Genomic DNA, 25018 nt, shown 5'->3' with positions numbered 1-25018 from the left:
TCTGGCCTTGGGACCGCAGCAGTCCCGGGTTTGCCTAAAACTCAGTGTGTTTCCTGCAGGATTTAAATTCCTTGACATCACTCTTTGTCTGGCTGACCTGGATTTCTTTATGATTAGAAATAACTTCTCCCCAATCGCCATATTAGAGCATCGCTGCAGCCCGGCCGGGGGCTGCCGGTTCTGAGGTTGTCACCCCCGCTCCTCGTGCCCGAGCTCCGGGGGGGGAAGGAGGACCCCCATCTCTCCGCTGCTCCGAACTATTTCTTTCCCTTTGGCAAACGGAGAAGTTGCAAAAGAAAAGAAATGAAGGATCAGATCAAACGATGCGCGGGGTGCGGGGCGGCACCGGGAGCGGCACCGGGCGGCAGGATCGGCCCCGCAGCTCGGCCCGGAGCTCAGCCCGGGACCGGGAGGAGGGAGGCGGGACCGGGCGGGGCTCGGGAGCCGACCCGCTCCAAACCCGCCCCCCGCCGCGGGGAGGAGGCGGTGGCCGAGCCCCCCCCCCGCTCCGTGCTGAGTCGAGCCGTGCTGCAGCCGTGCCACAGCCGAACCGAGCCGTGCTGGGCTCAGCCTCAGCGAACCGAACCGAACCGCACCGCACCGAACCGAACCGCACCGTCTCTCGCTGATGGCGGCTCCCGGTCCCACGCGTGTCCCGGTCCCGTCACGGAGCCGCCGCTGAGCGCTTCACACCGGCCCGGCCTCCAGGTAAGGACCCCCGCACCCCGTGGTAGCGGGAGCACCTGCCCCGACCCCGCACAGACCCTTCCCGCACCCGCGGGGGTCTTTCTGAGCCCGGTCCCGGCTCCGCCGCTGTCCCCCCGCACCCCCGGAGCCCAACAACCGGAGCCCAGCCGGAGCCGCCCCACGAAACGGGGGTCCCAGAACCGGGCTGCCCCCCGCTGCCCCCCGCCCGCCCGGTGCCGTTGGGGCTGCCGGGGGAGTTTGCTTCATACTTGGAGAGCGTCCCGCCGCGCAGAAAGGCAAACACGGCTCGGACGGCTCATGGTGCTGCGCGTTTCGCATTAGGGGAGAAAACGCGTCCTGTCTAAATATTAGTTTAAGAAACGGAAAGGATCCGCGGCCCCGTCACCTCCTCCCGGCTCTGCCCTCCTCGGGTCCCTCCGATCCGCGGTATCCAGAGCTCCGCGGGGACCGGAGGCCAACGGCAGCGCGGCGTCGAGGGAGGGAATTTCCCACTCTCTGTACGAAGGCTTTAACAAAACAACCTAGACCTCAGATGTCTTTATTGCTCATATATGGTAGCTTGTGGCCGGCACTGATTTAAATCCGATCGCTGCTTGGGGAGCCGACCCCGCAGTTCGTTGCGGCAGGAGGGGCGGCTCGGCCGTCAGGAGCTCCGCGTTGAGTCCCGGCCCTGTGCTGAAGTCCCGGTTCTGCGGGCGGGTTCACCTGTGGATCCCAAATCCCGACTCCTGCATCGGTGCGTGCTCCCGGATCGAGCAGCAGAAGCGCGGAGACGCGGCGCGATGCGGGCGGAGGAATCAGGTGGGGAAGGGAGGGCCCCCAAGTAAGGTTCTCGGAGGTTTAAGCACTTGTTCGTCCGTTGATTCGGAAAGCTGTTGGCTTTAACCAAGGCCCGGGTTCTGCTCTAAAGCTGCCCGTGCAGCACCAGAGCCGGGTGGTAAAGCAGAGCCGGTGATGCCACGCGGGAGCTTTGCTCTGGGATGTGGTGTGAGCATCCTTAGGGACATCACCAGGCACCTGCACACTGCTCCGGGGGGGGGGGGGCTGTCAGCTGTCCCATGTCCCCACCAGAGCAGTGCTGGGGGAAAACGACTCTTTTTGATTCATTTCTACATCTTTTGCTGTTTGGTTTGGTTTTTAACAGCACCGGATCAGAGGCACCTGCTGAGAGCACCCAGCACCTTGCAGCATCCTGAGCTGGATGCGGGAGCTGGCCCAGCTTGTTGGGACATAGCCAGGGGCACACAGGTGCTGGCATCGGGGGTCCCCGGGTGGGGAGCACCCCAGGGTGCAGGGGAGGGCTCAGTGGGTGCAGAGCAGAGCTGGCCGTGGTTGCACTGGGTGCCCTCCCATGGTGCAGTCGAGAATCACAGCTCGGTGCTCGGCAGCTCCCTGCTCTCCTGGAGTGATAACCTGGCAGAGCTGCGCTGCTGGGCCGTCCTCACCTCTCTGGGGTGTGCTTTGTGGGTCAGCTTCCACCTACGGGGGAATGAATACAGGGGACGGTCTGAGATGTGCAATGCTTCTCCCGTGGCCCCGAGCCCATCCCAGGCAGCAGTGTGACTGGAGCAGTGTCACCTTGTGGCTTTAGGTGCTCCGCTTTCTGCCCGGGGAGGGCCCATCGTGAGGCAGTCAGGGCTGTGTTTGGGGCCGCCTGGCGATGGCAGCATCCTCCCCTGGAGCGTCCCGTGGTACCCCGCGGGGCCGAGCTGATGGGGGATGCTGCGGGGTGGGAGGATGGTCCAGGCACACGTGGCTCAGGGCTGATGTGTTTCAATGCGGTGTTTTTTCCCCTGGTGCCGCAGGCACTTTCCGTTCTGGTTCAAGTGCACAGAGCCCTGCTACCTATAGCTAAGTGCAGGGGCAGCTGTGGTAGGGGGGGTCAGGATCAGGACACCATGTGCCCTCTGCCATTCCCTTGACATCTCCAAAAGATGCTGCAGGGCTGCAGCTCCGGGGTTGGCCAACGCCCTTATCTGGGCAAGCAGCGTTCTCCAGCCCCATTGTTTGCAGATCAGAGCGAAGGAACCCACCCTCCCCCCCTGCACAGCTTTCCCGGTGATTTGGCCCATTTGGAGCGGTCTTTCCCCGCTGAAGTTGGAAGAAGGGAAAAGAAACGCAGGCCAGCTCCTGCTGGTGCCGCGGGGATGCTCTCATGTGAAGGAGCATCCCCAGCGTGGGAAGGAGGCAGCCCCTCCGCCGCTGCCCCGGGAAGGAAATGCCACGAGCAGTTTCTCTCCCCTCTCTTCTTTGTCACGAAACCCCGAACGGGTTCACTTTGTAACTCCGCATCCAAAGAGCTAAACTGAAACAGTCGTTTGCCACCGCATTGCTCTCCAACGACGACAGAAAAGCATTTCCTCCCGCAGCTGTTCAAAGGCCGCGTCGCCAGCCTGCCAGCCCCCCGACAAGAGAGCCCGGTGCCATCAGTGCTGCGTTTCGTGAAGTGTTTTGATTTGGATGGAACCACATTCATTACTTTTGTGGGTTTTTTTCAAGTGGAAAAGGTTTCCTTTGAAGGTCGGCCAGGCTGAGTGTGCAGGGCCCGGGCTGCGGGGACGTGTGGTGCTCTGCTGAGTGATGATGCCCGACACTGAGTTGCCCTCGAGCAGCGTTTGCCATAGTGGAGCTGTGGAAAGCTCTTGATTTCACCTTGGCTGTTTTTTCCAGACCATGTTGATGGGGTGAAGAGGTCTGCAAACTCATCTCGTGTCCTTCCCAGGGAGGACAAATGCATCCCAGAAGGAACTGAGCAAACTGAGCTGGTTCTCGAAGTGAGCAAACAGACCCTGGGATTTGGGGGACGGACTGAGCAAGCAGCCAGCACTGGGGCTGCAGGGCTGGGCAGCAGCTCGGTGGTCACAGCCTGAGGCTGAGAGCTGCTCTCATCCACCTCTGTGCCTCCCCCCAGGAAGCACCGAGTGCTCAGATCGTGACCAGGCAGCAGCTTCTGTGCGGCTTTTGGTGGTTTCTTTTTGCTGTTAATGATGTTGTTGTTGGCTGTGGCTGGGCAGGGAGCACGTGGTGTATTTATTGCGGAGGCTGTTGCTCCCTGAGCCTCTCCTCTAATGAGCTGATGGGCTTTGGGACCCCCGGATGGGGCAGAGCCCCCACTCCTATTTGGGGTTGGGGTCCCTGCATCCCTATGATGCAGTGGCACTGTGGTTCCCATGTGGCAGCAGTGTGGGGAGGAGCAGCCATGGGATGCTCCCAGTGGAGACATTCTGTGGTTCCCTGGGATTTTCCCTCTCCGTTTCCTTTCCTGTGGCAGAAGAACAGATGAACATTGCTCCCATGTATAAGGCAGGGGACCAAAGCAGGTGACACGGGGACAAACCAATGCACCCCTTGGAGCAGGCACTCTGCCCTACCCAGGGACACCAGCCCTGTCCCTATGGACTGCCCCCAGAGAAGGGCTTGCCTGTGGTTTTATAGGGCAGCTGCTGTCTTCGTTAAGTGGCACTGGCTTATTAAGACTGCATTTTTGAGGCTTAGCAGCTCTATGGAGCCATCTGGGAAGGACAGTGCCAGCGGTGGAGCAGAAGGAGGAGGAGAGAGGCAATCACTGCCTGCACCAAGTGCCACAGCCCTGTGCCTCCACCAGGGCAGTGCCCCCTTTGGGTGCCCACCCTCATCCAGCAGCTTAGGGGGCTGCAAGGAGGCAGCCAGCTGGCAAGGAGCACAGCTGCAAGGCAGCACGAGCCCTCCAAGCACAGCTCATGGGGCGGTGGTGGATGGGGTCCTGCTTGAAGTGCTTGGGGACACGAGGAGGTAGGCATGGGGTGCAGCCCATGACACTGGGGTTGGGCTCACTGGTACGGGGCAGGTGGGTGGCTGTGGGGAGGAAGAGTGGTGGGGAAGGACTGATGACTGCTGTCTGCCTCGTCCTGCCCAGGCCATGCTCCTGCTATATCCGATCTCAAGTGCTTCCAGCAGCACAGACCTCAGTGGCGAGGTGACCCCACATCCTGGGACCAGTGGTGGTCACGCTTCGAGGGCAAAACTCTGCTTATGAAAGCAGCTCAGCTCCTCCTTACCCCTATGGGAAGCCCTGAACCCCGCAGGCAGTTTGCCCATGGAGTCAGGAGCACAGTGCCATGGTGCCACCACGATAGTGTCCGTGCACACAGAGGACTGGGCAGTCCTGCCCCATTGTGCTTTGGATGCCCACTGTGATCTTATCGGTTGTCTGCAGCCCTCACCATCTCCCAGCTTCAGACTCCCTCCAAACCAATCTTTTGGGGTTGCTGCAATGGAGCTGGAGGGGAACCCATCCCAGCAGGCAGGGAGGACTCAAAACTTTTAAAGTGTCCAAAGGCGGGCGACACAATGGTGAAAGGTTCAGAGAGCATGAGGAGCGGCTGAGGTCCCTTGGTTTGTTTGGCCTAGAGAAGAGGAGACAGTACTCATGGTGGCCTACAATCTCTTCATGGCGGCCCTATATCTCCCTTATGGCCTACTGGTTCCTCGTGGCGGCCTGCAGCTCTTCGTGGTGACCCTGCAGCTCCTTTCTGTTGGCCCTACAGGTTCTGTTTGGCCTCCAACTTCTCACGGTGGCCCTACAGCTTCTCTTGGTGACCCTACTGTTCCCTTATGCCCTACAGCTCCTCTTGGCGGCCCTACATCTCCCCCATGATGGCCCTAAAGCTCCTCATGGTGGCCCTACAGCTCCTCATGGTCACCCTACAGATCCTTTATGCCCTACAGCTCCCCTATGATGGCCCTATAGCTCCTTCCTGGTGTCTCTACAGCTCCTCATGTCCGCCTGCGTCTCCCTCACAAGGAGAACAAATTTCAGGAAGCATTTGGTCAGCTCTCAGCAATACAGTGTGAACTGTGCGTGACCGTGTGCGGAGCTGGACTTGGTGATCCCTTCCAACTCGGGACGTCCTATGATTCTACGAAATCTCAGTTCCCAGAGCACCGCCGTCGCCGTCTCGGGAGGAATTCCTCGTTCGGTCGCTGTGGAGCAGCACTAAGTGCTTCAAGATGTCGGGAGCTGCCGCTGGAGTCGGCCGCTAAATGCTAATGTGATACTATCCCGTGCACCGTCCAAAACCCACTGGAAAGGTTTAGTGCAAATTGGATTTGCAAACCTCTATCGGGTCTCCCTGCCCTCAGCAAAGCATCGTAATCCCCGGCGGGAGCCTTGACAAACCGGCTCCTTCTGTGCAAGAACAGCAGATATTGGGGAAAAGGGCAGCGAGACGAAGGGATGCCCCAGTGCTGCGCTGGAGGTAGCACTGCGAGCAGTGCTGCTTCTAGGACCACATTCCTCAGTGTTCCCCAGTGCCACCAGCCCCGCTCGGTCCCATAGTGACTTCCTCAGTGCCGGAGGAGGTTGTGTGGATACCAGTGGTGTCGAAATTGGCCCAGAGAAAAGCACATCTGGGGCCCGGGCTCAGCCCTGCTGCCAAAATGTAAGCTTTTAACCCTATTTCCCCAGGCACTGGGGTTGTTCAAACAAGCCACAGCAATTAGTTTCCTTCAACAAACCACCTCTTTCTGGCATCGCACGGTTATTTAGTGTTGGAAGGGTTGGTCCGTCGCTCCAAAGGAACTGTCGTTCAGAACAGGTTTTGGCAGGAGAGGGAAATTCAGGGCTGGAGAAGTGCCATTTGCCAGCACCCATGGGTGCCTGGGCTGTCATACTTGTGACTTTTTGGCTCACGTTAGCATTGATTTCCTCTTTGCCTGCATGATTCATCCTGGCTTTGGACGTAAGGACTGTGGGGAGAATCCTCCGGTGTTGACAGGAGCGTTTCCACGCCGTATTTGTTTTTCCTGCTCCCTATCAAAGGGCCATTTCTGCGCAGCGCTTTTGCCATCGCGCTGTGTTTTGCATCCTTGGTGTATTCCCACCTCGAAGGAGTGATTTTGGATTCGCGCTCTGTCCTCCGGCTGATGCTGGGCAATACAACCCCAAAACATGTCCCTGTGGTTTTGCCTCTCTGTACCCATCTCTCAGCACAAAGGGTGGCTTCTGCTGCTGATTAAACCCTTTGGGTCAATGGATAAAGGTCATAAAAGGAGAGGTGGTGGTAGGGACACGAGGCACAGCCGCATTGCCCTAAATCTCCTGTCCCTCTCCCTGCAGCCCCATGGAGCGAGCACATGGAGCAGTGGGGTACATGGGGCTGTCCCTGTGAGAGGAATGAGGGAAAGTGGGGCTGCGGGGAGAGCTCTGCAGCTCCTCGCCTTGGGCTGCTTTTCACTTTGGGAAAGCGGATCCATGTGGAGCGCAGGGTTCTGGTTTTACTTAGAGTGCACAGGGAGAGCTGGGGAGGGGATAGGGAGCAGTAGTAACAGCGTGGCTCCGTGGGCAGCAAGATGCTCCAAACCCACGTGTCCTTTGTGCGCAGCGCTGCCCTATGGCTCCAGCTGCTGTCTGCCGTGGGGCTGCTGGCACAGAGCAACCCCGAGACAGACGGAGCTGGGGACATCTTTCTTCCTCTCCTCTCTGCATCCACTTAATGCTAACTCAACAGTTAAACTTCGATCAGGGCTTGGGGCACGTTTCCTTTTGACGCTCCCCATTCTGGGACGAATTTTGTCATTTTGAGGCTGTTCTGACCCTGCAGCATTGGCAACGCCGCTGCAGCCCTTCTCAGCACAGTGCTCAGACACAGCGATGCCCTTCGGGGCTGTGCTTCCAAGGGGGGTCTCACCAACTCAAGACCTTTTGGGGAACATTCGATCCGAACACCGCTCTGTCCCCATCCTCCTGGTGGTGTTGGGACCCCTGGGAGCTTCTCGATGTATTGGTTTCTCCTGGAAGAGCCGCAGCCCCGGAGCTGCTCCGCCGCAGCACAGAGCCGGGATGGAAATTGTTTAATTCCTGCGGGGTGAGTCATGAGGAGCCGGGATTTCAAAGCAGCTTGGCTCCCATGTAAGGCACTAAAATAAACAGTGTGGCAGGTGGAAGCTCTCTCTGATGTCCCGTCAAGGCCTTGATCTTTCCAAGTGTTTCATGTTGCCAAAAACCTTGGCCACTCCGTGGCCTCATCCATTCTCGCTCCGTGGCCGAGGCCGAGCTCTTGAAAATAATGAATCAATGCCCGGAAGCATGAATCGACTGAAAATTTATGACATACTTACAATATAATGTCTTTTGAGCGCCCTGGCTTCTAGGCTTCAAAGCCCGAGGACAGAACGTTCGCACGTCTCCTCTTCCCCCTCCCTCTGCCATAAAGAAGGATTTTGGGTAAAAAATGAAGCTCGGCTTCTCCCCTCGCCTCGCTCCATCGGGAGCTGAGGCGTTGAGGAGTCTGAAGGATGATGTGAGTCGGCTTAACAGCTGGAAATGGAGGAGAGAACCTGAGAGCGTGAGAAGTGGATGAAGCCCACGCGATCCCGAACGCGACGCAGCCCGCAGGGTTTGGTGAGTCCATGGGATGGGAACGCTGCTCTCCCACTGAGCAGGGAAAGGTATGAGAAATCCCAGTGCCTGGGAGATGAAGTGAAGATTCCTCCAGCTAGAAGCCAAGCTCCGTTGGTTCTACGTTTTGCTGAGCAATGGGGGCAATGACGCACTGGAGAAGAGCACATGGGACCGATGGACTCGATGCTTTGGGCCAAGATGGGAGCTGGGCAGGGAGCTCACCCCAGTGCTGGGCAGAGGGAGCCAAGATCACTGGCTGCTTCTCTCCAGGCAAGCGATGCACCTTGGCTGTACTGTTAGCCGTCGTTTTTGTGAGGTTTCCAGTTCTCCAGGACGCAGAGCCTCCTGGGGAGGACCACGGGGAGGACACAGAGAAGCGTGGGCTCAGTTTGGTGCAGAACAGTGCTGGTGGGAAGGGTTTCCTCCTGCAGGATCGAGTTTCCCACTTGGCAGTAGGCGCAGCGCGGCTGGATCTGTACCATCACATTGATGGATTATCAGGAGAATTCAGGAGAGCGCAGTGCTTTCGGGCTGCTCTCCAGAAGAAAATCCAAGTGCAGCCTTTGGCCTTTTGTTGAGCCCGGGAGGAGCAGCAGCAGCAAGACCACAATGGGACCTCATGATCCGGGCTGGGAAGAGCCTGGTGTTCCCTGTGCCAGCAGCACTGAGCGTTGTGGTACCCAACCCAGCAGATGCTGAGCCCACGGACAGCTCAGGGAGCACTGACTTTTGCTGTGGGAGGATGGAGGCTTCGAGGATGGGGATGGGGAAGGGGCAGTGCAGGATGGCAGAGCTGTGACGCCCATGGGAGTAGCTGGGCACTAACACATGGCAGTGTGGGGCCACTCGGCTATAGCAAAACATTATCATTGGGGTTGGGTGTAGGATAGGTGGAAACTGGAAGAATCAGAGCGTGCAGTTCAGAGTCAGCCCTGGAGGAGTCGTGGCTGTGAGCTGTGTGCGCGAGATTTTCTTTTTCTCCCCTCTTCACATTTCAGCTTTCCCCACAGGTTGGCACGTGGGGCTTTTTAGAGCAAGAGAAACCGAAGGCAAAGCTTGGAATCTTTTTTTTTTTCTGGTTGTTTTGCACACTGGAGCCAGAGTTCCCTCCAGTCCTTGGAAAGGTCACCACTGAGCGGGTGGGGGCCACAATTGCTGACTGCCCAAAGAGGAGCATTTGTATGGGATATGCGAGGCTGAACCCGCCCTGCTGAAATGCTACGGGCTCAGAATGAGCCAGAGGCCCTTCCCTGGGCAGCTCACACCGTGCTGCACGTCCTGCCCGGCTCCAACCCTACAGCACCACATCCAAAGCCTCCATACCATGCCCCATTGCTTCACCACATCTATCTGATGCCCACCAGTGCGTTCCCCGCTCTCTCCCCATTGCTCTCAGCCTGAAAGCCCTCAACCACCGCCATTAACCATGGGCCAAACCCACTCTCTGCCCTCCACTGACCCTCCCCAGCACGGCTCACGGGGCACCATCCACCCCATGAGCACTCAGCCCAACGCCGGCACCGCGGCGCGCTGTGCGTGTCGCTCCGCCGCTGCCTCCCGGTACCACGGCAGGATTTCACGATCTTACCTCCTTATATGGCCAAACTATTCTTTTTCTATCTTGGCATTGTTTATAGCCCTGTTGAAAATATTTAGGCTCTGGCTGGGTTCTGCAATTATCTTGTAACCTACGGGGCGTATAATTACTGTTAGTTAAAGCGTAATTAGCTGCATCCTGTAAAATAAAGTGTTGCTGGCAATGAGGCAGCACTCGCAGCTCTCAGTGTTGTTTTCTACAATAACGGTAAAAGCGAATCTGTCAAATTCCAGTTTTAAATAAACATTTTTTTTCTTTTTTTTTTTTCCCTCAGTATATTCCATTTGGCAGATATTGTTAAACTGGGTTACGTTTTGTTGTGTTTTGTTTTGTTTTTTTTTCTTTCCCTCCTCTCTTTCCCACCCACCCCACCCCCCCCAAACCCTCCCTCAAAACTCCAACACCCGGTGGAAAATTTATTTGAAAAGGAGAAATGTTTGGAGTTTGCAAGGAGCTGAGATGAGAAAAAGGGGATGGGAGGTGACTGCGAGTCAGCGCCGCTCTCCGAAGGCTGGCGGTGATGGGGGTTTAATGGCTGCACCCGTCAGCTCCCGCCGGGTCCAACCTGCTCTGGATGGACAGATCCCAGTGCTGTCAGGTAAGGGCATCCCGGCTGCCCTCGGGTTTTGGGGTGACATGAGACCCTCTGCTATCACAGCCATGAATTTTGGTCCCCGTGTGCCGGCGCTGCTGGGGTGGAGTGGGGTTCTCGTGGTTTTGATGTAGTGGGGGATGGCTGTGTTGGTGCTCTGCTGGGGAAGGGATCTGGGTGCAGGTTGAGCAGCACAACCCCGTTCCCCATCGTGGTCTGGGTTCTGTGCACACTGCTGGCAGAGGCAGAGCAGTGGGGCACGGCATGGGGTGAAGGCATTGGAGCGGGGTCCCCTGCCTGCAGGTCATCCTTCGCTCACAGTTGCCCACCAGCATCTCAGCCCCAGTGCAAGGACAAGGTGGGGACCCAGCCACCAAGTGGGAGGCTTAAACCCCACACATCACCCACTGTGGGGCTGCATGGGGCGAGGACATCCCCTTGTCCCCACTGTCACCACTGGGGACCCCCCAGCCATGAACCACCTTCCCTTTCTCCCGCTCAGCCCATACACTGTGCCTCAATTTCCCCACTGCAGTCCCTTCTGGACCACTCCTGGGGGCAGAAGGGATGGGCTGGAGCTGCTGGCCGACCTCAGCCATGGGGACAGGGGCAGGAGAGGGGTCCGCGGGCACAGGCCGTGTAATAAGGATATTTGTTTTGCCTGTTTTGCAGACTTTCAATGTTCTGACTTGCTCTAAGATGAAGGTATGGAAGTTTGCAGCCATTGCATCGATGCTCCTCAGTTCCATGTTATCCATTTTAGTTTGTAGAGACATGTTCAACGGAAGCCGGACATACAGCCCCTTGCCTTCCTCACCAGCCTCACGAGCATCCTCCTCCTCTTCCTCCTCCTCCTTGCTGCCGGTGGCTCCACGGAGACCCCCCCGGGCCCTGCCACGCCACAGCTCTCTGCTCGCCCAGTGTAAGCCCACAGCCCAGCCCCACAGCACCATCGGGGGCTGCTTTTGCCTCAGCCATCCCACAACCGCCCCCTTCCCTCCCTTCCTCCTGCACCGTGGGTTGGGGGTGTTTAGCACAGCGTGGGCTCATGGGCATCCCAGGAAAACCACGCATGGCAGCAAACCTTCACGCTCATCTTCATGCCAAGAGCTGCTTTCTTTTTTTTTTTTTTCTTTTCTTTTCTTTTCTTTTTGCTCCAAAGGGCATTTTTGTCATCGTCGTTAATTGCCACTCTATTTTTAAAAATGCAAAATGTCAAACGGGAGCTGGGAGCGAATGGAAGCAGCTCCATCCTGCAGCAGCTTCCCCCGGAGCGCTGCTTGCCCCTTTGCGGCTTGCTGGAAATCCCAGGCGTGTTTGCTTTTATTCCAAACCAGAGGAGCTTCTTCTTGGTTTGAAATTTGGAAATCGATGACAAGCTGTCAAATTATGCTTTTCTCCGTGCTTCCCCCGCTGCTGGGTTGGACCAAACCCGGGCTCGGGGTTAGGACACGGGGGTCCAGATGCTGCCAGCAGTGGTTGGACTCTGTGTGTGTGCTGCATGCATTGTGGTTCTGGTGAGCAGCCCTTCCACCGAGGCGATGGGGAAACATCCCATTACTGAATTTGCTGGAGTTTCTCATCACTCCACGGTGGCTTTTCTGTAGCATCATCTCTTGGCGGGGATGGGAAGATTTTTTGTGCGTTGGCAAGTCGGGGCGATGCTGCTGTGAAATGTTGGTTTTCCTGTGCTGCTCGGTGACCCTGTGTTCCCACTGCTGTGTGCACCCCACATCGCACTGCCTGATCCCCACCCACAGCACCACTGCCATTGGCCAGATGGAAACCATGAGCGCAGCAGACATTCATTATGCTTTCTTCTTCCCCCTGCTTTTAAGCATGTACTTGATGCTGCGCAGGTGAAGGGGACAGCTCTGGGCAGGGAAAAAACAAAAGTAGGAGGAGAGAAGAGGAGGAAGGTGGGGTTATTCGTGGGGTCTTCATTTTTGCATAATAGGGAACTCCTCTTGAGGTCTCAGCCCCATGCATAAGGTCACAGGACGGGTTGGGTTGGATGCGGCCTCAAGGATCATAGAGCCCTAGAATGAGTTGGTTGGAAGGAGCCTTAAAGATCATAGAAACGTGGGATGGTTGAGTTAGAGGGTTGGGTTGGACCGTAAAGATCATCCAGTTCTACCCCACCTGCTGTGCTCTGGGTGCTCCCCCCAGCTCAGGCTGCCCAGGGCCCATCCATGGCCTCGGGCACCTCCAGGGATGGGGCACCCACAGCTCTGGACAGCACTGCTGGGACCTCACTACCCTCTGAGTAGACAATCTCTTCCTCAAATCTAGCCTAAATCTCCCCTCTTTTAGTTTAATGCTATTCCCCCTCATCCAACCACTATCTACCCACGCATGCCAGGGAGGGGCTGGGGGGGTCTGTCCCCACTGCAGCTCCACACCCCACACCTTCTATGATTCACAGCCGCTTCGTGGCACTGAACGCTGCTCTTTGTGCCCCTTCTCTTGCAGACAGCAGCCTGCTGGAGAGCTACACAGAGGGGGAGATCCGGCAGCTCATCTCAGCGCTGGTGGAGCGCTACAGCCAGGCCATGAACTCGGGCGGCCACGAGCTGCCCCTCTTCCCCAAAACGGGCAACCGCATGAAGCGGGCACGCGCCCGCCACAAACCCTGCGCCCTGAAGGAGCTGGAGGTGAGCGTCAGCGAGCTGGGCCTGGGCTACGAGTCGGACGAGACCGTGTTGTTCCGCTACTGCAGCGGCACCTGCGACACGGCCGTCAGGAACTACGACCTCTCGCTGAAGAGCGTGCGCAGCCGGAAGAGGATCAGGAAGGAGAAGGTGCGCGCGCGGCCCTGCTGCAGGCCGCTGGCCTACGACGACGACGTCTCCTTCTTGGACGCCTACAACCGCTACTACACCGTCAACGAGCTGTCGGCCAAAGAGTGCGGCTGTGTGTGAAGGGACGGGCTGGGGGGTGGCCCAATGGGGCCAAAGCTTGCGGTGGGGATGGGGATGGATCCTGCACCGCTGCCCGCCCCGTGGACCCCCCCACATGTCCAGTTGGAGGAGGAGAGATGACCCATGGACCCACCATGTCCAGATGGAGGAGGAGAGATCCCCCCACGGACTCTTCATGTCCAGTGGGAGGAGGAGAAACACCCCATGGACACCTCCGTGTCCATTGGGAGGAGGAGCAATGCCCCATGGGCCCCCTGTGTCTGCTGGGACCCTCTGTGTCCACGGGGGAGAAGGAGAGATGTCCCACGGACCCTCCATGTCCATTGGGAGGAGTAGAAATTCCCTCAGGGACCCCCCATGTCCAGTGGAACCCTCTGTGTCCATGGAGGAGAAGAAGAGATGCCCCATGGACCCTCCATGTCCAGTGGGAGAAGGAGAGACTGTGATGCTCGCACAGCCCCGAGCGCTGCTCCCTGCCCACGCGCGTGTGCTGTGACTGTGGGGCTGCAGAGGAAGGTGTAAGTGCGGGTGTTGTCCCACTGAAGGGGTTCCCATCAGCCGACCCTATGCTTGGGTGTGCAGCACAGGCTCTGGGCTCAGAGTGTGATGCACTCTCAGTTTGTGCTGCGTGCGGGGTGTTGTGCACAGACGTTGTCCGTGTCATCGTGCACCAGGTTGTTGTCACACAGACAGGATGTGTCACCCGCTGAGGGGTTGTGAGCTGCGCGGTGGAGGTGACAGGGATGTGTGTGCGGGGTCTAACATATGCAGTGTGTCTGTAGGGCTCCCGGTGTTACGGGGTGTGGTGGGCACAGGGGGTGTTGGATGTCTACAGGTGTCCCCGCTATCACTGCATTCGTGCTGGGGTCCCTGTGCTGTGCCCCAAAGCCCCACACTGCGTGAGGAGCCACACACACAACATGGAAAGGCTCCATCTCCACTCCCCACACCCCATCCCCTCTCTCCCCGCAGCCGCCACCTTGTAGGATAATCTGCAGTAACTGGATTAACCCCGCAGCCCCTCTGCCTGCAGCCGTAGACGTGACACCGAGCCACAGAGGTGACACTGAGCCACGAGGCCACCAGCACAGCCGGGCTGCGGCAGCTGGGGATCCCCCAAAGCCGGCCCAGCTCTTCCCTAAGGGAGTGTGGGATTCCCAATGGGGCAGAGCAGCTTGGAGCACACACAGGACAGGCCCAGGCTTTGGCTCCGCTTCGCATTTACAGCAGTGTCACTCTTGTTTACTCTGCGGAGAAATAAATGAGACCGCAGACTTTTGCGTTCTCTGGGCAGGCTAAATTTGTTGCCTGGGATTGATGGGTTTTCTCCCCTTGGCCCTCTTCCCAGAAAAAGCAAATCATAAACAGAAGGAGAATATTGGTGTCGTGTCCTGGGCATGGAGGGAGAACGCTCCGCTGGCAGCGCTCCGCAGAGGGACCTCTGTGCCATATTGGGACCGTGGTCGTTGGGGACCCGGGCAGGATTTTGGCATGGCGGTGACAAAGGTGACCCCAAAAGATAGAGCTGCAGGAGGATCTGTGCCTGTGAGCCACGCTGTGCCCACAGCTCGCTCCCGCCTTCAAATAAAGCAACAACAATGCACCCAAATCTAATAATAATAACTGCGCTCTGAAGGGCTTGGGCGCGTTCCAGTTCTCACTACTATAAAACTAAAATTAGTTGTGTTGCAGAAGCCTCCGGTTAAACAAAAAAAAAAAACACCTCACACATAAAAAAACATAAAAAAATAAACCAACCAGAACCCAAAGGCACTACAGCACAGGAAGGTGCTGCCGAGGGTTTGCACCGAGCTCCCCGTGTCACCAGGAGCGCAGAGGTGACGCTGAGGTTTCGCAGCTGCTGCATGGCCCCCGGGGGTCGGGTTTTGGAGATGCGTTGGAGGTACCCATCAGTTTTCGGGGCTTGCAGGGCTGAGCTGACAGCAGCTTTGCCTCCTTGTGCTGCACAACCCTCTCTGGTGCACTCTGCAACCCCACGAGCACCCCGAAACGTTGAGAAACGTGCTGCGGATAGCTGCAACGCCTCGTCTTTTGTATTCCTTATTCACCCGTGGTGGAGGTGCGGGGGAAGCGGCTGACGTTGGCGGCGAGCGATGGTTCGGGGGAGTGCATCTGGGCTGCAGCTGCACTGTGCAGCCATACAACACCCGGGGGACGAGCGGGGCCATCCGCCCGAGCGTGGCTTTTGCTTGCGTGTCGCTTCCATGCGTGTCGCTCAGGGCCGGCCTCTTGGGGACACGTGCGTCCTCCAGCTCCGGGAGCATCGCCCCGTCCCGCACCGCCCCGCGCGGGGAAATGTGGTTCCAATAGAACCTCTATTTCCCTTAATGCTTTCCATTTCTACAGCCCTCTCCGCTGTAATAGGAGCTGGAGCTGTCCGGAAGAATGTCTACAATGCAGAAAAGGCAAAAGGATGGAAAATTCCCCGCTCAAAGCTACGGTGCGATCTCATCTGGCTCTCTTCCTCATCACCCCATGCGTTACTGATTGCTAATAACGGTGTGCAACATCTGTCGGGCAGTGTTTGTAGGATTTTGGGGGCATCTTCAACCCTGCAGCTTGCCCATCACCCGGGGTAGGAGACGAGGGCTGGAAACGAAGACGATCTGTTTAGAGCTGCTCTGGTGGTTGTGACAGCGCAAAATATGAGTGTTATGTTATCCCGACTCTCCGATAATGAGTTATGGGACGTTTCATTGTGTCTTACTATACACATCCCCATATGGCCGCGCTGTGTTTGGGTAACTCCGGCTCTGGCTCTGGTTCGGCTCCGCCTGTCACTTGCATCAGTCGGGATCCCATTTGCCAACATGGGCGCACTCCTGATTTGGTATTGGTGAGGGGGAAATGGGCCTAACATCATTGTTTCCACTCAGTGAAAGCACTGGCAAACGTCGCGTCCTTTATTTAAACAGGTCCAGAAACGCGCTGGGAAGAAGTCCTTTCTCCCAGTTTATCAAGACAAATGGTTTTTCAGCCACCATCTCTTCATAAATTGGGCGACCACGTGGTTTTGTTCTTGGTTAAACAAGGCAGAGCCTCCAAGTTGAGGCCCAAGAGGAAGAAAAGGAAAAAAATGGGGGGAAACTGGGAATAAAAGGAGAGATTTGGCAGCTGTAGGCAGAAGGGTGAGTGTGGTGTCCCTACATCCCCACGTCCCCATATCCCCGTGTCACCGCTCATTGCCATAGGTACAACCCCAGTTCCCTCCTGGTATTGTCGGCTCTGTCCGACCATCTGCAGAAGTTGATGCAATGCATCTATATTTTAGATACTCCCTATTTATTCGAAGTAACTTATGTTATTTATTTAGATACCATAGTGTGCCATCTACGTAACGCGTTCTTTCTCTCTCTCTCTCTTTTTTTTTTTAAGATTTTATTTATTGATCCAAAAGGTGCCAAGTGCAGTTTACATTTATTACATTTTTACCATTTATTCTGAACGTTGCGGGGGAAAAAAAATGCAGTATGGTATTATTTTTTTTAAACAAATGTAAACTCGGGTGCGATGCTGTTACATACTCATGGAAAAGTGAAAATAAAAGGAGAGTTATATTGATTTCTCTGCGGTTGTATCGATCTCTCTGTCGCTTTCATCGTGCTGCTGCTGCCCGTGAGCAAGTGATTGTGGTGTGGTGTAATGTCCCCAGCGTGGGGATGGGGATGAGAGCGGAAATGGGAAATGTGGGTTCGCTTTTGGAAGAGCAGAGGGGGTCTGTGTGGCTCTCTGCAGGCCAAGGGGCAAATGGAGCTCTATTTTATTTTCCCATTTCCTGCAGAAACCTCCAAGTACATCCACCTACAGCCCCCATTTGTATCATTCCATCATCACAAAGATATATTGATGTGAAATCGATGATTTGAAGCGCTACCAGGGCTGGGTTGTTGCCTGTGTGGGTCTGCACCTCTTCTGGATGCAGAAATAACCGTCCTCGTCCCTCTGTGAGAAGGCTCTTCCACTTGGGTTGGCTCAGAGCTGAAGTGTCCCATCGGGTGCACCAATTCTGGCAAAATCACGTCCAAAAAAAAAAAGAAAAAAGTTATTTTAAAGGAAAGAAATGGAGAAAGAAAACGTGAGGTTTTGATAAGGTCAGCCAGAAATGTGTTTCATTTGCTCATCCGGAAGCAGCACTGGGGTTAGGAAAGTTTTATGGGGAAAACAACTCACGGTCAGCAGCAGCGTTGGCTGTGGTTTTGTTGCTCCTCGTATTAAGACGATGATGATGGACGTTAATATTTTCTTTGGGGGGGGAAACACTGCAACTTGGAATCCCAGCCAGGCTCAGCCCTCAACCACTCATCCGAGGAGCATTTCTTCCATCCCATCTTCACCACCCATCGGCCCCAGATGTCCGACTCTTTCCATGGGCAGAAGGGAACGGGTGAGAACACCGCTGAACCCGAAAGGTTTCCAGAGGTTTTTCAGGAATGGAAAAAAATAGGTCTGTTTATCTTCCCCCCGTCGTGCCACCCAGAGATCTGACGTCTCGTGGCCGACTCGACTGCTCGCGCCTGAAGCTCTGCTCTGTAAATATTTTACGAAGCATCTTCTGAGGCTCATAAATCTCCGTGTGTGTGTGTGCTCCAAAAGCCGAGAGATGCTGTGATCCCACTGCTGGCCTGTTCGAAAATTAGAGAGAAGGAAAAGGAAAAGGGAAAGGGAAAAAAAGGGAAAGGGAAAGAGAAAGGGAAAGGGAAAGGGAAAGGGAAAGGGAAAGGGAAAGGGAAAGGGAAAGGGAAAGGGAAAGGGAAAGGGAAAGGGAAAGGGAAAGGGAAAGGGAAAGGGAAAGGGAAAGGGAAAGGGAAAGGGAAAGGGAAAGGGAAAGGGAAAGGGAAAGGGAAAGGGAAAGGGAGAGGGAAAGGGAAAGGGAGAGGGAAAGGGAGAGGGAGAGGGAAAGGGAAAGGGAAAGGGAAAGGGAAAGGGAGAGGGAAAGGGAGAGGGAAAGGGAGAGGGAAAGGGAGAGGGAGAGGGAAAGGGAAAGGGAAAGGGAAAGGGAGAGGGAAAGGAAGAGGGAAAGGGAGAGGGAAAGGGAGAGGGAAAGGGAGAGGGAGAGGGAAAGGGAAAGGGAAAGGGAAAGGGAAAGGGAAAGGGAAAGGGAAAGGGAAGGGGAAGGGGAAAGGGAAAGGGAAAGGGAAAGGGAAAGGGAAAGGGAAAGGGAAAGGGAAAGGGAAAGGGAAAGGGAAAGGGAAAGGGAAAGGGAAAGGGAAAGGGAAAGGGAAAGGGAAAGGGAAAGGGAAAGGGAAAGGGAAAGGGAAAGGGAAAGGGAAAGGGAAAGGGAGAGGGAAAGGGAGAGGGAAAGGGAGAGGGAAAGGGAGAGGGAAAGGGAGAGGGAAAGGGAGAGGGAGAGGGAAAGGGAAAGGGAAAGGGAAAGGGAAAGGGAAAGGGAAAGGGAAAGGGAAAGGGAAAGGGAAAGGGAAAGGGAAAGGGAAAGGGAAAGGGAAAGGGAAAGGGAAAGGGAAAGGGAAAGGGAAAGGGAAAGGGAAAGGGAAAGGGAAAGGGAAAAAGAAAAAAAGAAAAAGAAAAAGAAAAAGAAAAAGAAAAAGAAAAAGAAAAAGAAAAAGAAAAAGAAAAAGAAAAAGAAAAAGAAAAAGAAAAAGAAAAAGAAAAAGAAAAAGAAAAAGAAAAAGAAAAAGAAAAAGAAAAAGAAAAAGAAAAAGAAAAAGAAAAAGAAAAAGAAAAAAAAAGAAAAAGAAAAAGAAAAAGAAAAAGAAAAAGAAAAAGAAAAAGAAAAAGAAAAAGAAAAAGAAAAAGAAAAAGAAAAAGAAAAAGAAAAAGAAAAAGAAAAAGAAAAAGAAAAAGAAAAAGAGAAAAAACATTTAATGATCAGATTGGAGAGGGCTGCTTGGAAGCTTCCTCATCCAGGAAGAAAATAACGTTTGCAGGCGACAGCGTTCAGACAGGTGATGCTGCTGGGGTGGGCTGGAGGGATTCTGAGTGCTGTTTCTTGGGGCTGAGGTGTGTGTTGCTGGCTTGGAGGTGCAGGATTTTCACTGGCTGGTGCTGGCTGTAAAGCCCCAATGTTCGGTGTTCATGTCTTCATTTTTAAATAGAAAAGGAAACAGCTGAGAAATGGGATGGGCATCCACTCACAGGCTCAGGAAAGCTGGAAAGGACCACGTTCTGGGGTTGGTTCAGGTCCCTTTGTGCACTCATCCTGGCAGGGATGAAGTCATGGAGCTCCGAGGGCTCCAGCTCCCGTCTTTTCAAGGTTTTGGTTTATCTCAGCCATGACTCTTCCCATCCCCAACTGCAGTGCTGTAGATTTGTGCTTCTCTCACACTCTGCCTTTGCTCTCAGCTCCCGGGAGCCCTACAGAGCAGAGGTCCCATGAGTACAACACTCAGAGGGGCCACGGGGACATTTCCTAAGATGCTGGAAATACTTGGAGTCGGGGGACACTGCCCTTTCCTGGGCCACGAGGGGACAGAGATGTCCCAATGGGAGGCCAAAACCCCACACCATACCATGCCAGCCTTAGATTGCAACTGTCTGCTGAGATCCTGCTCCAAAAACTCACTTTTTTTATGTTACTCTTTCCCCAGTTTCCCACGAGGATCCCAAGAGCAGTTTCTCTTGCTCTCCTTTTGGGGTAGCAAACCTCTCCCCTATGTTTTTCAGACCATCTCTGCCCTGAAGCATCAGCTGGGAACATTTCAGCCTGGCTCCTATCACCTTCGGGTGAAAGGAGGTGTAGGGGGAGCAGGGTATTTTCACATCACCTCTGTGAGGGGCTGAAGGAGCCCCTCGCTCTGCCATATGGCATTTCCCCAAGTGGGTGCAGATGGGAAAAGCCAGCCCCAGACCCCACAGCGCAGCCATCCAGATGTTTCCTTCAACTAAGTCGCCCCTTCCAGAGTTTCCCAACTGCGGTGTCAGCTTTCTCATCCCATAAGGAACTCGGCCTGTGTTCTCCTCCGCGTCACCGAGGAGGGGAAGGCTTGTTCTGGATTTTGTCCTGCCATTCCCACGTCCCTGCCAGCCCCTCCTCAGCAGGAAGAGACTGCTCACGGAGATCACCTGCAGAATATTCATTCTCTTTAATCACATCTATCCCAGCTCAGTCAACAGCATCAACATCTTACATTTCTCCAGCTGCTCAGGACCTAACGGGCTTAGGGATAAGAGCACCAGGTTGATCGGTGCACCCAGGAGCGAAAGAAAGAGAGATGTGTGTGTCTGCAGGCAGGGAAGGCAGGGGCAGAAGCATGAGCAAATAACTGGCAACGGAGATGGATGCTTCACAAATACTCTGCTCTTCTTTGAAGCAGTCAGCAAGCACGTGGCCAAGGAAGACGAGGCACATTTCTCTAGGTGAATTTCTACAGGAGTTCACTAAGATCCAGCAAAGGATCTTCAAGGAACAGAGCAGAGTTGGTGAGGCCCCACGGGTACCATCGGAAGGGTGGGAAATAGAGGAGGGATAAAAGTTCAGATTTCAGAGTGAAGGATTTGTTGTTAGGTTTGTGGTGATCGATCCATTCAACCAATCTGCAAAGCAGAGAGAAGGGGAAAAAAAGGCAACATAAGGCTGTGAAAGAAAAGAACAGACTCACAGTGCTAAAGATAAGGTCTTGCTGGTGGATCATCAGCCACAGAATGACCACACAAGGAAACGCAGAGGGAATTCTTTGGAAATCTTTACTAAACGGTGCTGATGAAGAGAACAATTGTATCTCTATATGCATCACGGGACTTGGAGCTGACTTTCCTGGTGGAAACATCCTGGGGCTAGGACAGACCTTTGGAAACCTCCACTCAGGGCTCAGCAGAAGTCAGGAAGACAAGCTGGATGCCCGCAGGCAGCAGCAGGGAGCCTGGGCTGTGTCCCTCATCTCCATGCAAGGAAGCTTCCCAGTTGGAAAGTGAACTTTCCAGTGGTAGAACCTGAGCGGCAACAAGAAGTTCAGTGAAGGTCAAACACAACAAGGTGTTTGTAACGCGTGGCCTGGAGCACAGCCATCAGCGGACGGCAGAAGTTGCAATGTTCGGGCACCCAGGAGGAGGCAGCCCCACTGCGCAGCCGTGCTCAGCATTTCCTTGCCATAGAGTGGAAACTTCACAGCACTTCCAGGGCCCATCTGCGGCACTCCACGCCTTTCCCTGCTCCTGTCAGATCCTTCCCCCGTGCTGCCTCGCAGCGCTGTCCAAAGGACAGACTTGTACAATAAGGAGAGCCGCTTCCTGCCTGCTTATCATGCCGAGGCAGCACCCCAGAGGCAGAGCCTGAGGCAGAGAAAGGTCAGGAGGGAGGAGCTCCTCCTGCAGCAGCAGCACAGCATGGCCACCCCTTACAGCTGCAGATTCATACGGAACAAAGTCCTTGGAAACAGATTTATGACTGTATTTACTGCTTCTCCACCTTCCACTCTCTACCCCTTGCTTCTGCCGTTCAATCAGTGGAGCTGATCCAGAACTGTTGGCAGAGACTGGAGGTTAAAAAAATAATAATTAAAAAAAAAAAAGAGCATTTTGCACTGAGCTTCTCCAAAGCCCGAAATGCAGCCAAAGAAACACGTCGTTCCGGTACCTAATGGATTGGCAAAATACAATGCCCTACTCTATCTGATAGTCTATTCTCTAGTCAGACAAAGGCATACCCAACACCAAAACGCTTTCGCGTTGCTGCTTGTTTCAGAGCTCCTCTTCCATCACGTTCCGTCAGACCTTCCAAGCTGCAAACATCCAGCGAGGACAAAACGATGGCAGCGCAGCAGAGAGCTGAGCAAACAGCTGCTAGACAAACCACTTGGACAGATTGGGCACAGCCTGGTAGGTGGCCTCTGTTCTCTGCAGAAAGTGGCAGGCTCTGCAGAGCTGCATGCCCCAGCCGGTCGCCAGCACAGGTTTCAGCCACTTGCGCCACTGGAAGTAGCGCTGGTACCTCTCGGCGTCCCTGCTCAGCTCCTGCAGGTACTGCGCCAGATCGGCAGCGCTGGCGAAGTCGTCGACGTGGATGAAGGAGTCAGGGGGCAAGAAGCGCTCGTAGTTTACTCGAGGCGGCCCCAGAACAACAGGGATGGTGCCAGAGGACAGGGCGTTCCTCCAGAGCTTCTCAGTGATGTAGTCTTGGTGCTGTGAGTTCTCAAAGGCCAAGTAGAAGTTGTACTGGGACACAGTGTGAAGGAGCATGTCCATGGACAGGGGCAAGTGATACCGCCCGTACACGTCCACGGGGATGTGTTTCTTCAGCTCCTCGTAGTACTTCACCCGGGGGGAGGTTGGTCTCCAATTGCTGACCACCCAGGCCACCATCTTGGTCTTGGGCGGGATGCTGAAGGGCTGGGGCTGAGGCTGACTGAGCAGCTGCAGTTCCCCATAGGGAGCGAAGATGTCCGAGTCTCTCCGGTATGACATAGTCAGATTGAAGAGGTTGTTCATGGCACCTAAGTTTGGAGAGTGACTTGGGGACTCCAAGTTGAACCAGATCCAGCGCTGGGATGGGAGTCTGGGGAGCCGGGACAGTTTGTCTCTTTCCCAGTACACATCCCTGTGATGCATAATGAGAGCATCTGCCTTTTGGGACCAGCTGCGGTTGACGGTGAAGTGGCAGTTCGGGATGTCATAGAGCTCTGAGCAGTTGCTAAAATGAAAGCGCTGCCCAAAGGGCCACGTCCACAGCAGGATGGTCAGCTGGCCCTCGCTCTTCGGTGGCGTGCTCGTACTTCCAGCTTGGGAACTTTCTGTAGAAAGTTGGGAATTGTTACCCTCTGGCTTGGGAGTCCTGAACTGACGAAGGGAAGCAAAGACGCAGAAGCTGAAGATGAAGCTGAAGAGGAAGAAGGTGAGCAGTTTCTTCCAAGAGATCTTCTTCCCTTCCAAGAGCTCCATGAACGGATCTGCAAACACCACAGACAGAGCACTGAGGGGTGGCTGCGTGCCGACACCAGCAGGGCTGCAGCTCTGGGTGCACAGCATGGCAGGGATCCGCGCAGGGGGGCAGGGGGGGCAGATACAATACTGAGGCACGTTTACCTCTGGCATCCTCCTTGCACAAGGAACGGTCGCCGTGAGCGCACCGTGCACGGCGTGCTTACACCAGCACACCCCCATGGGGCACAGCCGCCTCTCCCCAGTGCCCAGCCTTCCCTCCATCCCCACCCACGGTCTGTTCTTGTCAGCCCCCCCTCATTTCCAGTGGAAATCCGGGACGTGCAGCCCCTCCGAGCCGCGCCATGCCCAGCGCTGAATGACACAGCCCTGAGGCACTGCCCCGCCCACCGGACCCAAGCCCCACCCCTTTCAGTCACACCACGTTGTGATTGGCTGGTGGAACGAGCCACGCCTCCTGTCCCTCAGAGCGGGAAGGCGCATCCACTACGCGCACACACAGTGGCGGCCATGTTGATGCTGACTCCATTTTTGGGCCAGGGGCTGCCGGGGTGGGGTGGGGGGTGCTGCCATTTGGTGGCATGTCATGCCAGGAGAAGGGTATGAAATACATATAGGAGCGCACGGAAGGGTGTACAGATATCTGTTTTATTTACCATAGATACACGGATATAGTCATCAACGCATTGCATGCACATCCCAATTCTGGCCGACAGCAGCCAGAAAAGCCAGCTGCAGCTGGCGGTTCTTGTGGCCTCCGTAACCCCATGCCAATCAGGTCCCTCTCACCGCAAACACGATCTTTCGGCAGCACCTCCATCACTCTCACCGGTCCCTTTGCTCCTCCTGTGGTTCCTGTGCTCTCCAGGAGCGTGGGGCTTCAGCCCGAGTCCCACATCCAGGGTTCTGCCCCTTTCGCAGTTCTCAGGACAGTCTAACAGGGCATTGCACACTTAGTTTGCTGCCTCTTATTTGAAGGACAAGGAAGTACATAGAGCACCAGCTCACACCCCGCAGTGTCTTACAAGGAACTGTAAGACTTCCAGCAATAGGATTTCTGGCAGAAGCTGACAGGACTGGCACCAGTCACTTCTCGTCTTGTCTATTGGTTATACCGACACTACTGACAGGTGTGATGTGAGAGCACAAAGGGAAAAAACACCTCCCTGCTTACAGATATCCGCAGACCTCCTCCCTGATGCACCCAAGTGCCCCTAAAAAAAGGAACGAACTGTGGCTACTCACCTCTTCTCACGGTCCCGGTGTGAAACCACGCAGCATAGGGGAGAACTGAAGTGAAGGACTCAACCAGGAAAAGATGAGAACAAAGGGAAATGCGGATGTGGCGTGAGATCAAGGGTGAGTTCCAGGCGTTCCCTTGCATCTTGTATCACGCGTGCCAGACGGCAGCCACCAGAACCTCACCCAGTAATAGGCCATAAGAAAGCCAGGACAGATTCCTCTGACAAATTAAAGAACAAAGGTTAAACAAAGCAGTTATTTCACTGGGGGTGGTTAAAGCACCTCTACACATGCTATAGTCCACTTCCTATACCGCTCTGAACCCACAGGATTTGCATACGATGTGCTTTCTTTTGCACCTTGTGTCACACAGAAGGACATCTTTGTTTGAGAAGGGTGGGGAAAGTTAGCAGGGAGTGGAGGTTGAAGCACTGGGTCTACAAGCCCCCTGGCATCGAACGGACTCCGTGGCACTGCTGCCTCCACCCCTATGCCAGACTTCCTCTTCTAGTCACCCTTCCGAGACCTTCAGCACTGTGGGACTGGTGAGTTCAAGGATCACCTTGAGCTTCAAAGACGAGCACTTGATCAGGACTGTCTAGGGGATCCTTCTTGTATTTTCCTGGTTTTGGAGTGTCTCCAGCAGCAGTGAATAGGTATTGTACAGCACGGTCTGGCGAGGCTGTTTGTTTGCTACGGCCAGACTGAATTGCTCTGGCATTGAA

General features: G+C 55.1%; 3 protein-coding genes across 3 annotated transcripts in view; 1 reads left to right on the top strand and 2 right to left on the bottom strand.

The window, feature by feature from the left end:
• Nucleotides 1-640: 640 nt before the first annotated feature.
• EEF2 (eukaryotic translation elongation factor 2) overlaps nt 641-25018 on the bottom strand; it is an 80345-nt gene continuing 55967 nt past the window's right edge. The window contains exon 16 of the mRNA XM_065745840.1: nt 641-652. The gene's annotated coding sequence lies outside the window, so the exon portion shown is untranslated. The remainder of the gene's footprint in view (nt 653-25018) is intronic.
• On the top strand, nt 10182-13415 carry LOC136054562 (neurturin-like). The gene is made up of 3 exons (XM_065745846.1): nt 10182-10284; nt 10951-11200; nt 12751-13415. The coding sequence occupies exons 1-3, from the start codon at nt 10261-10263 to the stop codon at nt 13197-13199; spliced, it is 723 nt and encodes a 240-aa protein (XP_065601918.1). The 5' UTR covers nt 10182-10260; the 3' UTR covers nt 13200-13415.
• Nucleotides 21617-23051, bottom strand: FUT6 (fucosyltransferase 6). Its single transcript, XM_065745844.1, has 2 exons — nt 21967-23051; nt 21617-21656 (listed from the first exon to the last, which is right to left on the bottom strand). The coding sequence occupies exons 1-2, from the start codon at nt 23049-23051 to the stop codon at nt 21617-21619; spliced, it is 1125 nt and encodes a 374-aa protein (XP_065601916.1).

The sequence above is a fragment of the Cyrtonyx montezumae genome, unplaced genomic scaffold (assembly GCF_038088225.1).
Source record: "Cyrtonyx montezumae isolate F1298 unplaced genomic scaffold, pur_monq_1.0 scaffold_39, whole genome shotgun sequence".
Classification (NCBI taxonomy): Eukaryota; Metazoa; Chordata; class Aves; order Galliformes; family Odontophoridae; genus Cyrtonyx; species Cyrtonyx montezumae.
The sequence above is the reverse complement of the archived record's forward strand: the minus strand, read 5'-3'. Positions and strand labels throughout refer to the sequence as shown.

What these genes read in the sequence shown, in the direction of transcription:
- FUT6 (XM_065745844.1), bottom strand. Translation starts at nt 23,051, where the DNA reads ATGGAGCTCTTGGAAGGGAAGAAGATCTCTTGGAAGAAACTGCTCACC. An exon ending in GTGCCCAATCTGTCCAAGTG is followed by an intron (nt 21,657 to 21,966) that starts GTTTGTCTAGCA and finishes TTATTTTTTTAA; the next exon opens with CCTCCAGTCTCTGCCAACAG.
- LOC136054562 (XM_065745846.1), top strand. Translation starts at nt 10,261, where the DNA reads ATGGACAGATCCCAGTGCTGTCAG. An exon ending in ACAGATCCCAGTGCTGTCAG is followed by an intron (nt 10,285 to 10,950) that starts GTAAGGGCATCC and finishes CCTGTTTTGCAG; the next exon opens with ACTTTCAATGTTCTGACTTG. An exon ending in CAGCTCTCTGCTCGCCCAGT is followed by an intron (nt 11,201 to 12,750) that starts GTAAGCCCACAG and finishes CTTCTCTTGCAG; the next exon opens with ACAGCAGCCTGCTGGAGAGC.